The sequence below is a fragment of the Hippopotamus amphibius genome, chromosome 1 (assembly GCF_030028045.1).
Source record: "Hippopotamus amphibius kiboko isolate mHipAmp2 chromosome 1, mHipAmp2.hap2, whole genome shotgun sequence".
Classification (NCBI taxonomy): Eukaryota; Metazoa; Chordata; class Mammalia; order Artiodactyla; family Hippopotamidae; genus Hippopotamus; species Hippopotamus amphibius.
This window is the reverse complement of record NC_080186.1, coordinates 85,764,063-85,783,540: the sequence shown is the minus strand read 5'-3', so window position 1 is coordinate 85,783,540 and position 19,478 is coordinate 85,764,063. Positions and strand designations below refer to the sequence as shown.

Below are 19,478 nucleotides of genomic sequence, written 5' to 3'. Positions count from 1 at the left end.
TGAAGTTAATTGTTGTGTAGCCGAGTAGACTAGGAAAAATCTTTTTACCCTTTAATTGCATTTTCGCAAGTAGCCTCAAATGGAGCAAGCCCTGTTTGTGGATTACTGTGTTGACAGTTTCGGTAGACAATTATCATAGTTGTTAGCATCTCTATCTATTTTTTAACTCAAATGCAGGATAGGCATTTCTAAATCATATAAACTGGCACAAAACGTGTTTTTATGTATTTGCTAAACATTTTTTAATAGGACAGATTCCTCTGGATTAACGACCCAGCATGTTTTAAAAAAATATTTTTTGATTTAGTTTCTTTCCTTTGCCTTTGAATCTTCTCAGTATCCAGGAACAATACGAAGTGTTTAATCCGTCTGCTTTGGATTGTCCCATGCTAGAGGCATTATGTGTCACTGTTACAGGATTATAAAAACTGACACTGGAATTTTAGCCAGAATTACAACCACAACACCTTCCTGTTAATTTATTTTCTCACTTACAGATGCCTCTCATTCTCTTGTATTTTCAGAGTGGCTAAAAAAGATTAAATTAGCTTTGTGTTTGAAATCACTTGCTTAAAGAGGTGATGTCAAGGTTCATCTTTCCTTTTCCTTTGCATCCAAATAGATTTTTTTAAGACCTGGTAAGTAGGTATCACAACTACTTTTTAAAACGTCACTACAGTTGGTGAAAGACATCCAGGACTTAATCCCTACTGTATTGAACACAGTCATTTGATGATTTTTGATGATGTCAGCAAATTTATAAAATAGTCAGTAGTTTTGCTTTCCTTGAATTGTGGCTTTTTTTTTTCAAGATATGAATTTTAAGAGCTTAAAGGACTTGATATTATGAAACAAAGGTATATAAAGGTGGTGTCACATGCACATGTAAGTGTGCATGCATATATATATATACATACTTTCTGAATTTTTTATTACTTATAAAATTAATATCTATGGATTACGACATTTTTGTTAGATAGTATAGTTAGAATAATAATGTCCTTTGCTGTAGCTATTTCAAATGTTATGTCTTCACTATGCCTATTGTATTTTATATTGATTAACAAGAAAGAAAGGGGGTTTAGGTGAAATAGTTTTAATCATAGAAAATATTTTGAGAACATGTGTGATGTAACACAAATTTAGTGTGATACCTGTACCATAATAAACTAAAGCAAAGTTCTATCAAAATATGAAAATTGTGCTTTAAAAAGAAGAGAAAGGGGTTGTTATTGGTTAATTCCATTTAGATGAAAGAAACATGTAAGAAACATATAAGAATGATTATTTTTTCAGGTTATCTGGGTGCTCCACTGACTGTACTAAAGGATTTGTGGCCACAAGGAAAATTTCTTTCAAAACTTTAGATTGTTAAAAGAGCACATATAGAAGAATAAAAGTTTGTTTTTATAAGCACATATAAGTAACAATTCCAATTAAATTCCATTTTCTGTCCTCGTATCCCTTTTCTCAATATATAGTCTTAAGAGTTATTTCCCTCTCTCCCCCCCTCCTCCTTCCTTCCCTTCCTTCCTTCCTCCCTTGCTTTTTTATTTATTGATCTCCTACTATGTGCTGGTCATTATCTCAGGCCCTAGAGTTACAAAGGTTAATAAAGCAAAGTGCCTGCTTTCATGGGGCTTATATTCTGGTAGTGGGGAGGTAGACAATAAAGCAACAATGAACCAAACACAGAATACGTCAGGTGTTTATAAACGCACGCGGGGGCTTTAAAAATGGCAGTTTAGTGCTGTGCCTAAAGCATTTGATATCTGGAATAGATAATTTTAAAAATATGCTTATCCTCTAGTCTGTACAATAAAATAAGTTTCAATAAGAGTTATGTAATAATTGGTGATTATTTTGACTCACCCCCATAAAACAACATTAGCAATTAAAACAAAATAATTTTCAGTATTAAAGGTGTAGTTCAGAGTTTCACTATTTTAAATTTTAAACCCAAATTAAAAACTTGTGGTCACACAAAATGGCAGAATTGAAGTAGATTCATGTTGCTTCGTGTGTCGTCATTTTATCAATCACAGATCAACTGTTTAAACGTTGGGATACTTAGTCTTGCAGGGATGGAGCGCATGCTGACTGTGGCTGCTGGAATGAGGAGTATGCTTGTAGCTGAGTCAGCATGTGCCAGTCGAGGCTGTTTAGCTGGGGCTCTCCGTACTCACTGCTCTGCAGAACTCAGTGTTTACTAGTGAATGGGTAATGAATCAGGATTACTTACACATATATTACTCAAGCTCTGTAGCAACTGTAGCAGTTATTTAGCATTTAGATCCACCAAAGAGTTGTTTGGGGGGAGACAGTGGTTAAAATATCATTGACTTGCTCATGGTGATAATACAAAAAGGCTTATTTTTGTTGGTTTTATAACTTTTGTAGTCGTCTAAAGACAGTGCACCTCTTTATTGCCTGCTGGTGTGATGCTGGTGAAGGAATAGAGTATGGAGTTTAGGGGTTGAACAACTCGTAGGAAGGAGTTGTCTGAGGACACATGTTGGGGTGGAGGAACCAAAGTTTAGTTTGGGGCATAAAAAATTTGAGAGACCTATTAGATGGCCAAGTGAATATGAAGGTCTGGACTTTAGGTCTGAGGATAAAAATGTGGGTGCCATCATATACTGATGGCACTTAAAGCTCTGAAATAAGGAGGAATTTGCCTGGTATCTGGGGTGGTAGTGTTCGTGTTAAAGCTTGCTGACAGCCCTCTGCTCTGTTGCCCATCCCCTGAACACAGCATGTACACTTCTTTTTCCCTCCTCCTCCTTCTGTTTCACCTTCTATCATTTTCCTCATCCTGAGATGCCTTCCCTCTTCTTCACTTGCCTGAAAGCTGAACTTATATCCCATTTCACCTGATGATCTCATCTTGCAGTAGGCTTATTCTTCTTTGAAACACTCTCGTTCACATTTGGTATTTTATACTTGTCACATTGTACCGTGTGTGTGTGTGTGTGTGTGTGTACCGCCCATCTGTCTGCTGACCTCATCCATTGGTGAATATAAATGTGTCACATTTATAACGATCAATAATTACCTCCGTATCCCCTGCCTACTTGATTATGATCAGATCTAACTCTTTTTAGTATCTCACATTGCTCTTATTTCCTATAGAATATGTTTGGAGATGTGATTCTCACACATTTATTCACAACACATGTGCTGAGTATTGGCTACAATGCTTTTAGGGCAGTATGTGGTTCTAAGCAGAGCTGCTCAAGCCCCAGCAGCCTGGCATTCTGTTTGCTCTGCTGGCTACTTTAGCTTTCAGAGCTATGCTTCCTCCTTGCTCTGGTTTCTTCTTGCTAGGTTGAGTGTGTTCTCCTTTCCTTCTGGTCTATCGAAAAATTGTTCCTGCTTCATTAACCTGCTCTTTCAGAGCTATATCTTAAATTAGAACCAATGGCCTAAACCAGCTTCATTTTTTTCCTTTTATATCATATACTTCTATTCAGAGCCCATAAAAATCCCAAGTGAGAGGAAGGTACCCAGCTTCACAGTGTATCTGTACGTATTTAGAGCCTCACATTGCTGTGGTTGGTTTACTTAGCTGGAATTTTTGGTTCCTGTCCAGCCTTTTGAGGACTTTCATCAGACTCCAATGTTCGTCCATTTTCAGTCTCTCTTCCACGGACCCCCAGGCCTATCAAGACTGGGTGTCTATTTGTGTCTGCATATAATCTATAATATTTAAGATATTCTCTGCTTAGCCTTGAAAGGTACAGGGAGGGAAAAAAAAAGTATCCTCTGTCCTCTTAGGTCAGTAGTTGCCTTGTGAAATAAACTAACATAAGACAAATTAAGGAGGAAAACAGTGTTTATTAACACATGTATTGTACATATGTGTGGGGAGAACTCAGTGATGAGTCATTCAGAGAAGGAGAGTCAGAACTTTAGGTTTATATAGCATCTTAAAGAAGGATACATTTGTGGAGAAGTGACAGGACAAAGGAAAAGAGGTTTATGCTTTTAGGGACAGCAAACTGTGAGAAGGTAAATATGTGGGGGAAACTAATGGAATATAAGAGTTATTTAGTAAGGCTTGTAATATAGATTCCCCTTGGTCCTCATCTTTGGGCTGATAAGGGTCTAGAATTGTCTCCTAGTGATTAAGAGTTTTGCCCTTCTTGGTACCGGAAAGGAAGACACACCTCTGCAAATTTATGTACTGCTTTTTGGCAGATAATAGGGGACCACAGAGCTTTTCTTGTATCTGTTTCTTCTTAATTGTCTTCAGCTCAAAATAATCTTGGGTCAAAGTGGCATATTTGGAGTGGAATGTTCTGCTACCCTACAAAGGCAGAGTCCTGTCTGGTCCCCAGAGCATTATGACAATCTCTGAGGTAGTGTCCTTGTTCAAAGATGAGCTTAGGAGGTTCTTATCTCTGACCTATGCCCTAAATCATTCTCGTGTATAATATTATGCCCTAACTAGATAGAAAGCTCCTTTAATATAGGGCCTTGATTTTGTACTGTTCAATTCTTTGCATTTTCTATAGCTGAGCATGGTGCCTTGCTGATTAATGTATGGAAATTAATTGGATAATCAAGTTCTAAAGTTACCAAAGAATGAAAAGACTTTGGAAGACCTTGCATTGAATGGTCTAGAAAGTTCATTTTCAACAGTTATTTACTTATTTTGTAAATCAGTCTCTATAGTGCTTGGATATAGCTCTTTCACTGCATGCACTACATTCTGTTGTAATTATCTGTTTGTATATCTTTGCTCACAAGAATGAGAGCTTATTAAAAGTGGAAATTTGGTCAAATTCACCATCAAATCACTGCAGCTAACACTGTGCCTGGTACTTTGTAAATGCTTGTTGAATAAATAGATGAATGAATACATGAATTGCTGTATATTCATGAACATGTATAGCCTTTTTATTGCTATATGATATTGAAAAGTTATTTGAAGTTACCATTAATACTCTGAACTATTAACTATTAAAGTGATTGTATTTTAAAACTCATATTTTTGTTTAAGTGGAAACAATGAGCACTGATATCAAATAGGATTACATTTTAATGACTGAATCCTTTTGGGACACAATGCTTTTGTAGATTGTTGCACTGTAAAAATATTGTGTAGATCACATGGAGCTTATCCTGTAATGTCCTGAACAGAATGGTAATACAAAGTTACAGATTTGAATTTGAACAAGCTAGAGGCATAGTTATAGAATATATATGTGTGTGTGTATACATGTGTATATGTATATATGATATGTATATTAAACACTGTATACTTTCAAATAATTTTTGTTTTTTTAAGATTCTCTTTTCTTAGGAATTTATAGACTTATTAAGTCAATAAATCAACTAAATACTGTGATAAACTTAAAAGTATAGGTCTAAATTTTAAAGTATAGACCAATTGTCTACTTAGTATTTGTTTTTCATTGGTTTTGTTTGTTTATTTTCACCTCAGCTTCTACTGTTTCTGTTATAACTCATATCATATTTTGTCATGCATATAAAAATGTGAATGTCTTCACATTCAGATTATGAAAATACCCTTAAGAGAGATACTTATTCCTTTAATACTGATCAATAAAGACATGTTGCATTTTTAAAATTGGTGATTTTCCCACAATTTTTTTTCAGTACCTCTGAAATTCCTCAGTTCCGGCTGCCATATGATGTAGTAAATTTTGAGGTTGAGCTTATGAAGGACCTTGGTGTAAAGGTAAGTGGAAAACATAACACTTACATGTGTATTGCTCCAAAGGAAAGGAGTAAGCTCTACACTAAAGATTAGCAGCAAAATGTCACACACTTTAGGAAAGAACAATTAAAAACTACGCCAGGCAGAAGCAGAAAGATGCTTCTCCTTGCTTAGGGCATTTGTCTGTCTACTGTCTGAATGCCACTAGCCTGGAAAAGGGCAATCAATAGTTCTCATCTGGCACGCCTGCATGTGATTAATTGTCTGTAAGAAACAAATTCCTAAATTGCTTTAGGGGTTCAGTGCAGCTAATAGAAGGATTTGGTTTCTTTAATCATGTTTTGTATTTTTTTTCCATGCAAGTTTTGTGCACTCTGAAACATTTGTATTTCACAATTTGGAACATAATTTCTTAAAGAGTTGCATTTTATTTACTATATGCATAATATAGTAGTATAGTAAATAAAAGTCAGTAGTGTTAATGTGATAATCCTTTTCAACATAACAGTAAATCAGCAAGGTAGAAAGCAACAGCTCTGTATTTTTAATTGTTTTGTGAAAAAAATATTGTGGTGTTCTTTTAAAGATGGTCAAAAAATTAATCCATTTTACTTTCTGAACATAGCTTTAGATATTCCTGTTCTTTTATTTAAGAGTATCATATTCTGGCTCTTCACTTGAACATATTGTTATTTTTGTTTCAAAAATTTTACCTTTCCATAATAGATATAAAATAATAGATTAACAAAGTACTATGATTTACATAATACTTTCTGTAAGTACATATAGAAGCTATTATGCAAAGTGCAAACTTTTCATGGCTCTTGCATTTAGAAATAAAAATTAAAATATCCAATAAAAAGGGAAACGCTCAAAACAGTATTTTGTGCTTTTACACTTATAATTACTTTTTATTTGGCAGTGGCTAGGTGATGAAAGATTTACACATAATCACAAAACAAAAAATCATATAGTAAGTATGCAGTACAGATGTGCACAACTTTATGAAAACAGCATTCAAAAATAGTGTTCAAAATAGATTTAAGGGTGATTACTTGCTTTATATAAATATATTCTGAAAAGTTCTTTAAATGCCTTTCATTTTAAATGCAAGTTCTTACCTAAAGCTCGTTAAATAAGGGAATGATTATTGAGACTTCAAACTAATATATTAGGTGATACTTCAAATGGAAGATGAATCAAAAATTAATTTGACACCTCTAAATTCATCTTATAAGTAATTACAAAATTGCATTCAATTTTTACCATACCAGATATACTGCATAAATTAGGGCATACCTGTTACTCATACTATTACTTAAGACATAATAGTAGGCAATGCACTGAGTGCCAGAAAATGTACATCTCAGCTACAGTTATGCTACTTTATAATTTTATAGTCAGATAACATTGACAAAGTCAATAAATGTCCTTTGCCTTGGTCAGTATTTGTTCACAAAGGGAAAGTATGGCACTTCCATTTGTGTAAAATATAAACGTATTTGCTTGTATATGACTGGAAATGTAAAAGAATTTGATAGTATAGATTGCCTTTGGGAAGGTGTAGGAAGGAGTTTATCACCATTTTGTACATTTGAATTTTAAACCCTGTGAATTTATTATATCATCAAGAAAGAATTAGAACCTGAATTAAAGAGAAAGTTAATACTGTCTTGTCCATCACTCAAGTTGTTTTAAAATGTGAAGGAGATAAAATATTCAAAATTGCTTTGTAAACAATAAATTCTGTGTACAATTCTAAGGAGAGACAGTAATGAGATTCTTTATTCAGCTTTGAGGACTTGCATCCATTGATGAAATACTTGCATCTTTTATGACTTATCAACTTTATTCATGAAAGGATATATATTTTAAAAAATGTTCTACACTTGTTAGCACATTTTTCTCATCACCAGATTCTTCTTATAACCTGCCTTCTGTTTTTACCTCTCAACTAACACTGTATATTTTAAAGTCAACAATAATTTTCTGGCAATGAAATGAATTTTTCTCTGGGTTTATACTGTTTGGCTCATGTGCAGCATGTGATATATTCTTGTATGTATGTATGTATGTGTGTATGTATCTATCAATGCATGTATGTTTATGTATGTATGTATTTTTAGCTTTCATGATCTAGCATTCTCTTTGTTATTATCTGATTTTTTTCTCTTTCTAATAGATTTGTTTCATTTATTTGATAAATAATTATCAAGAATTTACTTTTGACAAGTAGTGTGCTAAGGACTCGTCTAGAACCATGTTTCTTTTGAACTCCAGTCCTGTATTCTTAGTAGTTTAATGAGCACATTTGTCATCCAAATGACATATACTCATCATATTTAAACTTAGTCTATTCATCATCTTCCCTCCCAACTACATTCTTCAGTTAAATTTCTTGTTGAGTAATTTCAATTTATTTTATATCTAATAGCTGATAGATTAGTTCTTGTTTATTCTAAGATGAATTTTTCCAGTCAAATATTGTGTCACAAAAACCCCTCTATTTGTACATTATATATATATATATATATATATATATATATATACGTATATATCTTTCTTCCACTATTTCATTGTCTGGAATCTCTAGCATGTTATAAAAGTGGTAAATGCGTGGCATCTTTTCTGATCTATGAAATAATATTTTTATCATATTGAATAAATATTTTCTTTTTCTAGACAGAATGTTAACATTTTCTGTAGTTTTTTTTGTTTTAATGGAGTAGGGATGTTAAATTTTTTAATTGCCCTTTTTAAAATTTATGTTCAGATAATGTATTGGGTTATATTAATCTTTGCTTTTCTGGGATGTATACATTTTGCATCGTTTTATTATATCTGTACATCTAGAACTAGATTTGTTTTATGAGTTTTTTTAAAAAAATTCCTTTTGCATTCACTTATTTATGCACTGAATATTAAAACTAAAAATACAGCAGGGAGTAGTCAGATTCTGTTGCTTTCTTTGTAGAGTTTCAAAGTTACTGAAAGTCTGTCTTTGTTTTGCTTTATTTTTTATTTATCTTCATGAGTTTTGGATTATGCTATAGATTTTGGTTATAGACATGCTAGCTTTATAAAAATATTTCATCATTTTATTATTGGTAAGAATATTGTCTTGATACTTATATTTTTGCTAAATTTGAAAATTTTATCTTTCTGATCTCAAAGTCTTTTTATGAGAAACAGAACATTGACGTTTTAACAAAACTCTTCCATAGTCTTTCCACCTATTTTATTCTGATGCTAATTGGATAAATATATATTTTCCTAGAAAAAAATTTTCTGTTTCATTGAGACTTTTGAATTAATTAGCATAGATTTAAACATATTATTCTAGTATACAATAAAAATACCTCATCTGTACCTGTGATGGTATTTGCTCTTGCATTTTAAAACATATATTGTGTGTTTTTAACATTTTTCTTGGTAAGACTAGACAGTGGTTTCTCTAGTTAATGCATTCTTTGAAAGAATAGGTCTCAGAGTTTGTTTCCTATTCACTAATTGCTGATTCTATCTTTATTAATTAATTCCCCCTGCTATGCTTACACTTACTGTTATTCTTTCTTAACCTTTTGAGTTGCATACTATTTAATTTTTATTTTTCTAGTTTGAATAAGTAAACCATTAAAAATACTAATTTCTCTCTGAATAAACCCTTGTCAGCATTCATATGTTTTCTTTGGCATTATTATTGTTATTTTGATTTTTTTTAAACAAAGTTTTTAGGATAATATTTTTGTTTGCTTCTGTATTCTTGTGATAGAATACAAATTTTTATTTTTTACTTTACTTATTAGCAGGATATAAAAATTTTAACTTATCAAACATACTTTCAACTGATTTCACATCAAAAGATCCTTCCTAGTATAATAAAAATATTCTTTAGAAGAAATAGCCTCTAAGCTGTTATATTTTTACAAAACTCTTTATTTTAGAATAAAAATTTCAGCATAAACCACTGTCAATTATTTTTAACCCTAAGTGGACTTTAACAAAGTCTCCTGTGATATTTGTGTCTGAAAATGTTACTAATTTTTTAGATTAAATGTTCTTTTTGTTTGTTTGTTTTGCAATTCAGAATTTAGGTAGGTATAAATATTCTTGTTTCATAATCTTTATAATATTTCTACTGACTTTATTTTTTAAAGCTAAAAATCAATCTGCATAAATATTTTAAATTTTTCTAAATATGTTTAAAGTATGTATATTAGTCATTTCTCAATATTTTGATAGAATTCTATTTTGAGTAAACTAAATTTGTAGTTGCTAGGAATTTGTCTTCATAATTTGAGTAAAAATATCCAATGGAGATCTCTTTCTTGATAAATTCTCTACATCATCTTGTTTGTCATTATGTTTTTTTGAAGCGAGCATTTCCATCGTTATAGGATGTTAATAAAACTAACATGAAGTCATATTTTATCTCTACTGGATGGCTAGAAACATGTGCATTAATAAGCAACAAAATAATTTTGTGTCTAAAGGGAGCTGAATTTATTTTTTAAATTATTTTATCTTATTTTCTATGTTAGAGATTCTGGATATACTTGGTCTATTTAACCAAATTTTCTATCAAAAAAATGTGAAGAGCATGTACATTGTTATCCATATTTTTTAATAATGGGTTGAACAGTTTATTTCATAAAAAAGAGTTCCACACCAGAAAAGTTGTAAATCGTAATTCTACATTAAAAATATTATTATACATATGAAGACGTATTACGGATGTATAAAGGAAGTTTTTGTCAAATCCCAGTGTAGATATTAGGTGGAACGTTGGCTCAGAGCTTATTATATTCAGCCCTTCTATTGAAATACTAATAACTCTTACACTAAGCTTGATGTAGAGTGAATTTTATTCTGAATTTAGCGGGGATGTTTGAGTACCCAGGCATATATTACTAAAGCCATTAGAAGAAGGTGTATTATATGCTATAATCTATATCAAAGAAAATCATGATGAAAAAATATTACATATATAAAAAAATATGGGAGAAAAAAGGAGCAAAAACACAAACAAAATGCCCATAATGTGAGTTTTCTAACATCACATGTATTTGACAAATAATGTTAGCACTTCATAGTACATCAGCCACAGAATATTTTTGATGTCTGTAGTTGTCCCATAATATTTATTTTAGTTAAGTTTTACACGTCTTGGTCCAATTTCCCACGGCATAATGTAAGCAAAATTTTAACTTTGTCAAAGAATCTTTCTCCTTGTTCTTTCTGAGCGTGAGTTATTGATTTGATGGCAAATGTTTGGGGCTCTGAGTCTTTTAAAAAAGGGAACGTTGACTAGATTTTCCAGCATAGACAGGGAGAAGTCCTCGTGTTTGTCGCTCCACTGTTTACTGTTACTATTGCTTTGTTATTGTCTGCGCCATGGAGCTGCTTGCTGCACAATGATGGTTATTCTCCCCGTTCCCACACTGTCTGTCCACAGTAAGTAAAGTCTTACTGGTTCCAGTCCCCGTAAATTAACACTAGGAGTTAAGCTGCTTGTCTTTCCAGTCTGAAATACATGGAAGTGTAATTCAGCTTTTTTGCTTCCTCTGTTGCAAACTGTTGCCTGCTAGGGTGGAAACAGACTGAGAAATGCAAAAGGTCTGTGCATCCTTTCTGTGTGTTACAAATTCAGGGGCAGGTTCACTCTATCAGGGTGGTAAAATTGGGATATTTTCAATCCCATTTGATAAATCACAGAATGCCACTTCTAAACTACACGCGCACGTGGGCGCACACACAGGCGCACAAACACCACCTCCGGAAGGATGGGGGTCTTCCTTGAATTTTTTTGCTGAGTCAATTAATAAACCAAACCTAAAGTCAAGTATTCTGAGTATCACTTCCACTGATAAACCCATTGGCAGGGTATTCCACTGCTTATCTTTGGAAATTATATTATTCAGTTTACTAAAATCGTATTTAGAATATTTGGACCTATAGTTTTCTTTTATGTCTAACCTTTATTGTATATTGGCATTGAGGTCATTTCAAAAATTAAGCACTGGAACTTTTTATGTTTCTTTATGATCAGAAATAGTTTAAAAAAATCTACTCTTTGAAAAGTAAATTAAAATTCTAAAGCTTTATTATTTGATACTTGTAATGGCATCTAATTCTACTAACTCTAATAGTAATACCCACTATTAGATACTCGGTATTAAATACTTTTAATAATATGTGTTCATTTAATCATCCAGTTATTTCATGGTATTTGATATGTTCCAGAGTTCTGAATATTAGTTATTAATCTCACCTTGGTTGTCCCCTGCTTGTAAACTTTCAAATCGTTACCCTGTCTGCCAATAAAATAAGAACTGGTATTTCAGTAAAACAAAAATGCCCCTCTATGTTATATTCCAAGTTGTTTTATCCCCCTACTTTCTCTTTCTATTCTTTGCTTTGCACTTTATACTCCAGAAACCCTACATTTCAGTAGTTTTCCACATGCAATATGTTGTTCTGAGCCTTTGAGGATGGTGCTGGTTCTGCCCTTTATTCTCCATTTAACTTCAAGAGGCATATGAGCATAGCTGTTACACGTGCTGGTTCTGCAACAAAACTACATAGTAGGCTTTGGTAAAGGTTGTCAAAGCTCTCTTGTCCCTTAGTATCATCATCTGTAAAATGAGGATAATGATACCACTTCATAATGCTATTGTGAGGATGAAAGAAGTCTATGCAGTATTTAGAAGAGAGTCTTGTACTTAGTTAAGTACTCTATGCAGGTTAGGTGCAATTATTGTTTTAATGGATAAACTGTTTTCTTCCGTTAAGAATCAGTTTAGAGACTTTTGTTTTTAGGAACAAAAACAAAACTGCCTTCAACACTCAAAGAAACCTACCAGACATTGTGCTTCCTTATTTATAATGGTAAATGAGTGCAAAATTGCAGCAAAGTCATTTATTTTAGAGAGTATGTACTGGCACATACCTGACAGGTAGACCCCTTAACTTCACTCAAGTGGCTAGTCCTGATCTTCATAAAGTTCATCTTCTGCCCTCTGGAGGGCATGTGTCCTAAAGTCTCCAGCACACTAGCTATACTCCGTGCTTACGCTGTCCAGTCTGCGTGATGTTCTCAGTGTAATGGATCACTATGATGTTCTGCGGTATGGCCAGAGCATTTCAGATTATATATGTTATGACAGCAGGGAGTTGATGTATTCCTGAGGCAAACCTGTGAATGAATATTCTTATCTTTCCCAATGAACGTGAACTGTGTGTGATCCCTTTTCCGCAGAAACAGGGTGAGAAGTGTGCATTCATCATATCAGTGGCCATGTGAAGTGTACCTATGGCCTTACTAATCTGTCACAATACCGCAACTGTCACAGACACTGCAGTAAGGGCTATACTTCGGTCAGGGCTGCAGTAGTTTACAGTCATTCTCCAAGAATTATCTAGTCTCAGCAGGGCCAGAATGGGAAATGAAACAGAAGTATAACATGGACCACCACCATCTCTCCCCAACTCACCCACTCCACGCTATGATATTGTGTTTGATTTACTCTCTCGACCAGGGTTTCAGAAGTTTTCTGGTCTTCCCAGTTATTATAGTTATAATAGCTCTTACTTCGCAGACCAGAGACCCAATGTGGGGATTACTTCTACTGACATGTATACCAATTTCGATTACGCGCTTGGAGACTTGGGAATAACCACTCACTGGGTCTGTGATCCGCTTAGGCCCACTGTGAACCAGACTTTATCCAGGTTCCATTTTTCACCTTATCCCTGTAGGTCCCCACTCTTCAGGTGTCAATGTCAGTGAAGAACCTTGTCCAATGTCCTTGAAGTGTGTGATTACCCCCCTTTCCCCAGTGTACAGTCACCTGGGTAAATGGCCATAATTCCCTTTGGAGAAGGAGTAGAGAAGTCATTACAGTATTTACTTGCTAGGACGTTGCAGGGTCTTTCTCTCTAGGGACCTGACCACCTCTTCGGTCAACAGGTTCAAGATCTGAAAATCGGCTCATGTCTGGGCGTTGAGCAAAGCACTGTGATTTTTAACAGGAGTGTCTGCCCTCTGACCTCTGCCTGTATTCATCTTCCTAGGACAGGGCCCCCTATCAAAATGCTATTCATTTTTTGAAAAGGCTTTATTGATAGGGAACTATATTCAATATCTTATAATAAACTATAATGGAAAAGAATTAAAAAAGAATATAGATGTATACACCTATACATGTTTAACCAGATCACTTTGCTGTACAGCTGAAACTAACACAATATTGTAAATCAACTATACTTCAGTTAAGAAACGGCTTTATTGAAATCCCACTACCTCTCTTTCTCTCATCTGTCTGACCTCAGCCAAAATGAATCTCTCCAGCCCCTGAGTTCTTGTAGATGTGTGCTGATCACACTCTGTTTTTATTATACTTATTTCTGTGCATCTTCTGCACAGATCTTTACTGTACATTGAGGCAGAAACTAACTTATCATTTTGTTCTTTAAAATGCCCCACATAGTGTCTTGAACATACTAATTAAGCTGTGAAAATTTACTGACTTGATTTTAAATACACTAGCTTTTCTTCTGCTACTTAAAAGGTAAAAATGCATTTGGCCATTAAATAAAACATGTTAGTGTTCTATTTATAAACTATTTTGTATAAGTAAGCCTATATACTAAAAGACAAAAATATTTTCACATATGTATGGAATTATATACGTGTGTGTACTGTTTTTATTATTTTTGATGTTAAAGATTACATTTTAATTATTCAAATGCCAAAATATAGTTACCCACATGTTTTTTCTTACAGATAATTTGTGGTAAAAGCCTTTCAGGGAATGAAATTACTCTTAGCACTTTGAGAGAAGAAGGTTACAAAGCTGCTTTCATTGGGATAGGTGAGTAGCTTACTTTAAAATATTTTTCTTTATAATATTTTTTACTTCCTGATAGTATTCAGAAGAATAACTACCTTCAGACATTTTCATGGTAGAAGTTGTGTCTGTTCAGGGAGGAGCAGACAGAAATGCATGGCCAAAGAAAATTTTGTGTTTTATAATGTGTTACACTGCCTAACCACATTATAGCAAGACAGTCTTTATCTTCCCATTCTTTCACCATACTCTCATCACCAGTGAACATCTAAGAAGCAAAGTGTTTTCAATTCATGCCACAGAAGCTCAGAATTTGGGCTTAGATATATCTAGATGCTGTAGCTTTCTCTTTTTGACAAAACAGTTTGGTTAAATTGATATTAAAGGTTGGAATTGGTGCATTTTCTTTTTCGATTTTTTTTCAATATTTTCTACAGACTTTTCACATTTGGCTGAATTTTAAAGATGTTTAATCATAGTTCTGAATGTCACATGGACAGTGTATAACTGCAAAGGCAATTAATGTATCTTATGCTTCCATATTTTGCCTAAATATCCCACAGAGATTGAGTTTTCTAACATTTTTTCCCTTCTACTTAGTGTATGCTGAGAGACCGGAAGGAACAAACAGTTGATTTATTCTTTGTCTCATGAACTTTGTATTTATTCTCTTATATGATGATACTATGAACAGTTATGGCATATAAACTGAATAAGTGCATCCCCATGGCTTTTAGTTTGTCTGTCTCCTCTCTAGTTCACATTCTTTGAATATGAATGCCTAATAAACTACACAGAGGTGAAAACTGTTCCATCTCCTTAAGTTTTGGGTCTGTCTTTTTCATAGTGTTTCTACAGTAAAATCGACAGATGCTTTATCACCTGTGAAATTTTTCTTATCAGGATGGTATGTGATATTTTACTAGATAATTGATACCAAGTCTAAGACCAGCTCTGTCACTCTCTTTACTTAGATGAAAAATTATGAAGAGGAAAATACATTTTCCTGTCTTCTAGCTCCTAAGTGTCTGTATTGAACCTCCTTTCTTTCAGAAACTTTAGTGCCATTTTCATCAGTATTTCCCTATATTATCTAAGTACAATAATCATGTGTAGAGAAGAATAGAAAAGAGAAAATGTATAGGGATATATTCCCTAGGTTCCATTTTTAGTGGGACTACCCTTGACTTTGGTTTTACTTTTCAGCATTGCACTTGTACTGAGAATTTTACATAAAGAAATAGGGCCACTAATATCCAGCAAAATTGGGTCAGTAAGTTGCTCTTATTCTCAGCAAATGCATATTAAAAAGTGTTTGGTTAATAATAAATAAAAAAACTTAGGCAGTAGGTCTGAAACATTGGCAATGTTTTCAAATAGCTATCTGAAATTCACCATTGTGGTTTCCTATAGCAGTTGTATGTAAAAGGTATGTTTTCTATTAATGGAGTTGTATATACTAATGCAGTTTCGTGTATCTCTATGAACTTTGTCTGCAAAGAATCTCTGTACTGAAGAGATACAGCCAAACAAGTAACCAATACACTTAAATATCTCCAAATTAATTTCTCAAAAAGCAAATTATAACAAAATTTGGAAGAGTTGAATGTTTTATCACTGAATGGTTTCAGCCATGGAAATATCTTCCAGCTGCAAGAATCAAGAATGTTTCAGAGTTTTCTTTTATTTTATTCCATTAAGTCCCCTTACATATGTTATTTGATAGTGCTACATCCTGTTCACAATACTCCATTTGACTCTGCACTGAAGTGTGAATAAAGTATTTAAAATGTGAAGTCCTTTCATATTTATGTTTCTCTGCATTTTCACGCTGAGAAGTGAATCTTTTGACATTTTGGTGTAGTGATGTGTAGAATGCAGTTATGTTCTATTTAAATATTTTGTATGAAATGTATACAACAAAGTTTCATCTTGTCCAAAAAAAAAGGTTCTGTGTGTAGAAGACAAGTAGCCTTATTCTCCAGGAAATATTTATTTGACACTCTTGATTGCCGAGTTGGGAATTTATGACCTTTCTATTACCATATAACTGCCTATTACTTAGACAGCCTCACATCTTTACATGCTTTTGTTCATTCACCATGCTTCTATATTTGTAATTAAACTTCACTCACTTTGTTTTCACCTTTTCCCACTCAATATAGAGGAGTAAATTTTGGAATAGGAATTCTATATTACTTAGGATATATATTTGGCCATATTAAGAAAGGAAAATAATAGAGGCTTAAACAAGATATATGGTTAGTTCTCTCTCATTTTTTTTTAAATTTTATTTATTTATTTATTATTTTTGGGGGGTACACCAAGTTCAATCAACTGTTTTTATACACATATCCCCGTATTCCCTCCCTTCCTTGACTCCACCCCCCTCGAGTCCCCCCCACCCTCCCTGCCCCAGTCCTCTAAGGCATCATGAACCATCCTCAACACCTGACTTCTGTCTTTGGTTCTTAGGTGGCCAATTTTTCCACATTCCTGCTAACAAAAATTGGAAATAGGGAAGGGGGCTCCTTTCCATTTAAGTTTATAACCCAGAAATTGCACATATCTCTTCTGTTTTTATCTTATTGTCTGCATCCTGGCCACATAAACATACCTGGCAGCAAAGGATGCCGGGAAACAGAGCCTTTAGCTGGGTGGACCTAATGCTCCATTAAACTTGTATTCCTATAGAGAAGGGGCATAATAGATATAGAGAGAGGAGAGAATAAAGGTCTCTGCCACAGATGTGCATCATCATTTGTGTTTGACACATGGAATCCTTATTGAGAGAAATCGGTAAAGCAATTAACCTTTAATAGCAAAGAAAAAACTCTTGGAACTTAGTCCTTACATGCTGGTTACATAGGTCATTTAATGATAAAAGAGTATTTTCTCCTTCTCTAGTTGGGAATACCATATTATAGATCTTCTATATTTATAACTACTGCCTCATTCTGTGTTAGTTTGTCTAAATGAAGAAAAAGACTTTATTTTTTAATTAAATATGACTTATTAAGGATAGCTTTATAAATCCATTGCATTAACAGTGTGTGTGGGAAAACATTCAGATGTTTTTCTGAAGCCTTGAGAATGTAACAGAAAATATGGCTAAAAGTATTTAAAGTACGTGGGCTGAGCAACTGGGGGCAGGACGTCCTGCTTATGTAGCAGAGGAGTGAGGGGTGCGGATTTAAGAATACCTGGTCAAGAGGATGGAAGATGCCTTAGAGGACTGGGGCGGGGAGGGTGGGGGGGACTCGAGGAGGGGGGGAGTCAAGGAAGGGAGGGAATACGGGGATATGTGTATAAAAACAGATGATTGAACTTGGTGTACCCCAAAAAAAATAAAAAAAATAAAAAAAAAAAAAGAATACCTGGTCAGCGCAAGTTAGAATGCTGGTTGGGCACGCACTGATTGTTTTTCTGCTGTTCCTGCAGGGAGCACTGCTCTCAGTGATGTGAGGCCCTTTGTACAAGGAGAATATTGGTTACTTCAAAGAAAACATTAATTGTGGGATGTAACTGGGAGCGTGGGAACCTTATGCTATCTTACTTCCTGAATGCCGGGAGCTCAATAAAAGCAATGTGGGATGAATCAGCGGGGCTCTTGATCCTAGAGGGCTTGAGTCCCCCCCGGTCCCATCTTTCTCTTAAGTCTGTCTTTGTGTTTCTTTATGCTTTGCGGCACCCGTCATTCTCCTCGAGTTGCCTGAGCTGGTCTCGGCAAGTGTGTTCTCATGTTCCCTGATTTTTAGTATTGCGTGTGATATTGCTGCTGAAAACTTGCTCGGTTTTAGAGTTTTCCCTAACTAATTCCAGAATCCATTAAGGAAATTATCTCATTGTGTGTACATCATTGTGAGACTGAAAGAGTATGTCTCTTTACCCATGAGAAGTTTAGTTTCTTCTAAGTGAAGTAAAGATAAGTGAGATAAAGCTCTGTGTCTTATTCAAACTGGATTGAGTTGTCTTTGAGATAATTGGTATTTTTTTAAAAGACTAAATTTTTGGTATTTTTATTGAAATAAAAGCACTGGCACAGTGTGTTACTGTCAGTGTTCAGAAATAGAGTTAGAACATCTCCTGTACAGGGTTTTTTCAGAGTATTGGATGGCTTTCTTTGGTTTGTATTGAAATCAGTATAATAAAATACAACCATCATTTTTTCATTATTAAAAAATGAGCACAAAAAAATAGAAAATATCAAAGTGTGTTGCACATTGTTAGGGTAAGTGTCATCCTGTGAAAAATGTTTTTCCATCGTATGTGTATTCATTTTTGGTGTGTGTGCTTGCACAGGCATACTGCATTATATGGGAAATGTGTTTTTAAAATGCAGCTTAATAGTCAACTCTTGACAGCCATCGCTATACGTTGTAAAGGCCCTCAAGTACTAATTATCTTTTCCCCATAGCATGCCCAACACCTCTCAGTAAGCAGCTGTTGCATGAATTAAACAAGTATTGAGTGACTACAGTGTTCTAGACATATTTTTTTCTTTAAATTCTTTGGGTGATTATATTCTAGAGCGAATCTAAGTGTCACTGCTCTAGGTGACTGAAGAATTAAACCCTTAATCTTTGCTTCAAAGGAGCCTATTTCCCTTCCCGTTTCTGACCACCCATTTTACGGTAGTTTTACCTCTTATATTCTCACAAAACATGGCAGTGATGAAAAGGCTAAGCCAGCATGCAAGGGAAAGAACGTCAACTAAGACACTCTCAGAAAAATGGTAATACTTCATATATTCTTCTGACAAAGTACTTTTTCAGAATGTTTGTTTTTAATACTTGGGAGAGAGAAGGAATTATGGGCTAAATAGCAGTAAAATCCATAATTACAGTCACAATACATACAAAGGGAGCTGAGACTCCAGGAAGATAGTATAGAGTTGAATGGTCTCTATCTCACCACTGTATGCTTTATTTGTGTCGACTGCA

At 34.1% G+C, this 19,478-nt stretch overlaps 1 protein-coding gene across 3 annotated transcripts in view; it reads left to right on the top strand.

The window, feature by feature from the left end:
• The window catches only part of DPYD (dihydropyrimidine dehydrogenase), an 807,016-nt gene that overhangs the window by 240,396 nt on the left and 547,142 nt on the right, over nt 1-19,478 (top strand). For all 3 annotated transcript variants that reach the window (XM_057718457.1, XM_057718467.1, XM_057718475.1), the window contains exons 7-8: nt 5,626-5,707; nt 14,472-14,559. In XM_057718457.1, coding sequence (XP_057574440.1) covers nt 5,626-5,707; nt 14,472-14,559 — 170 coding nt within the window. The remainder of the gene's footprint in view (nt 1-5,625; nt 5,708-14,471; nt 14,560-19,478) is intronic.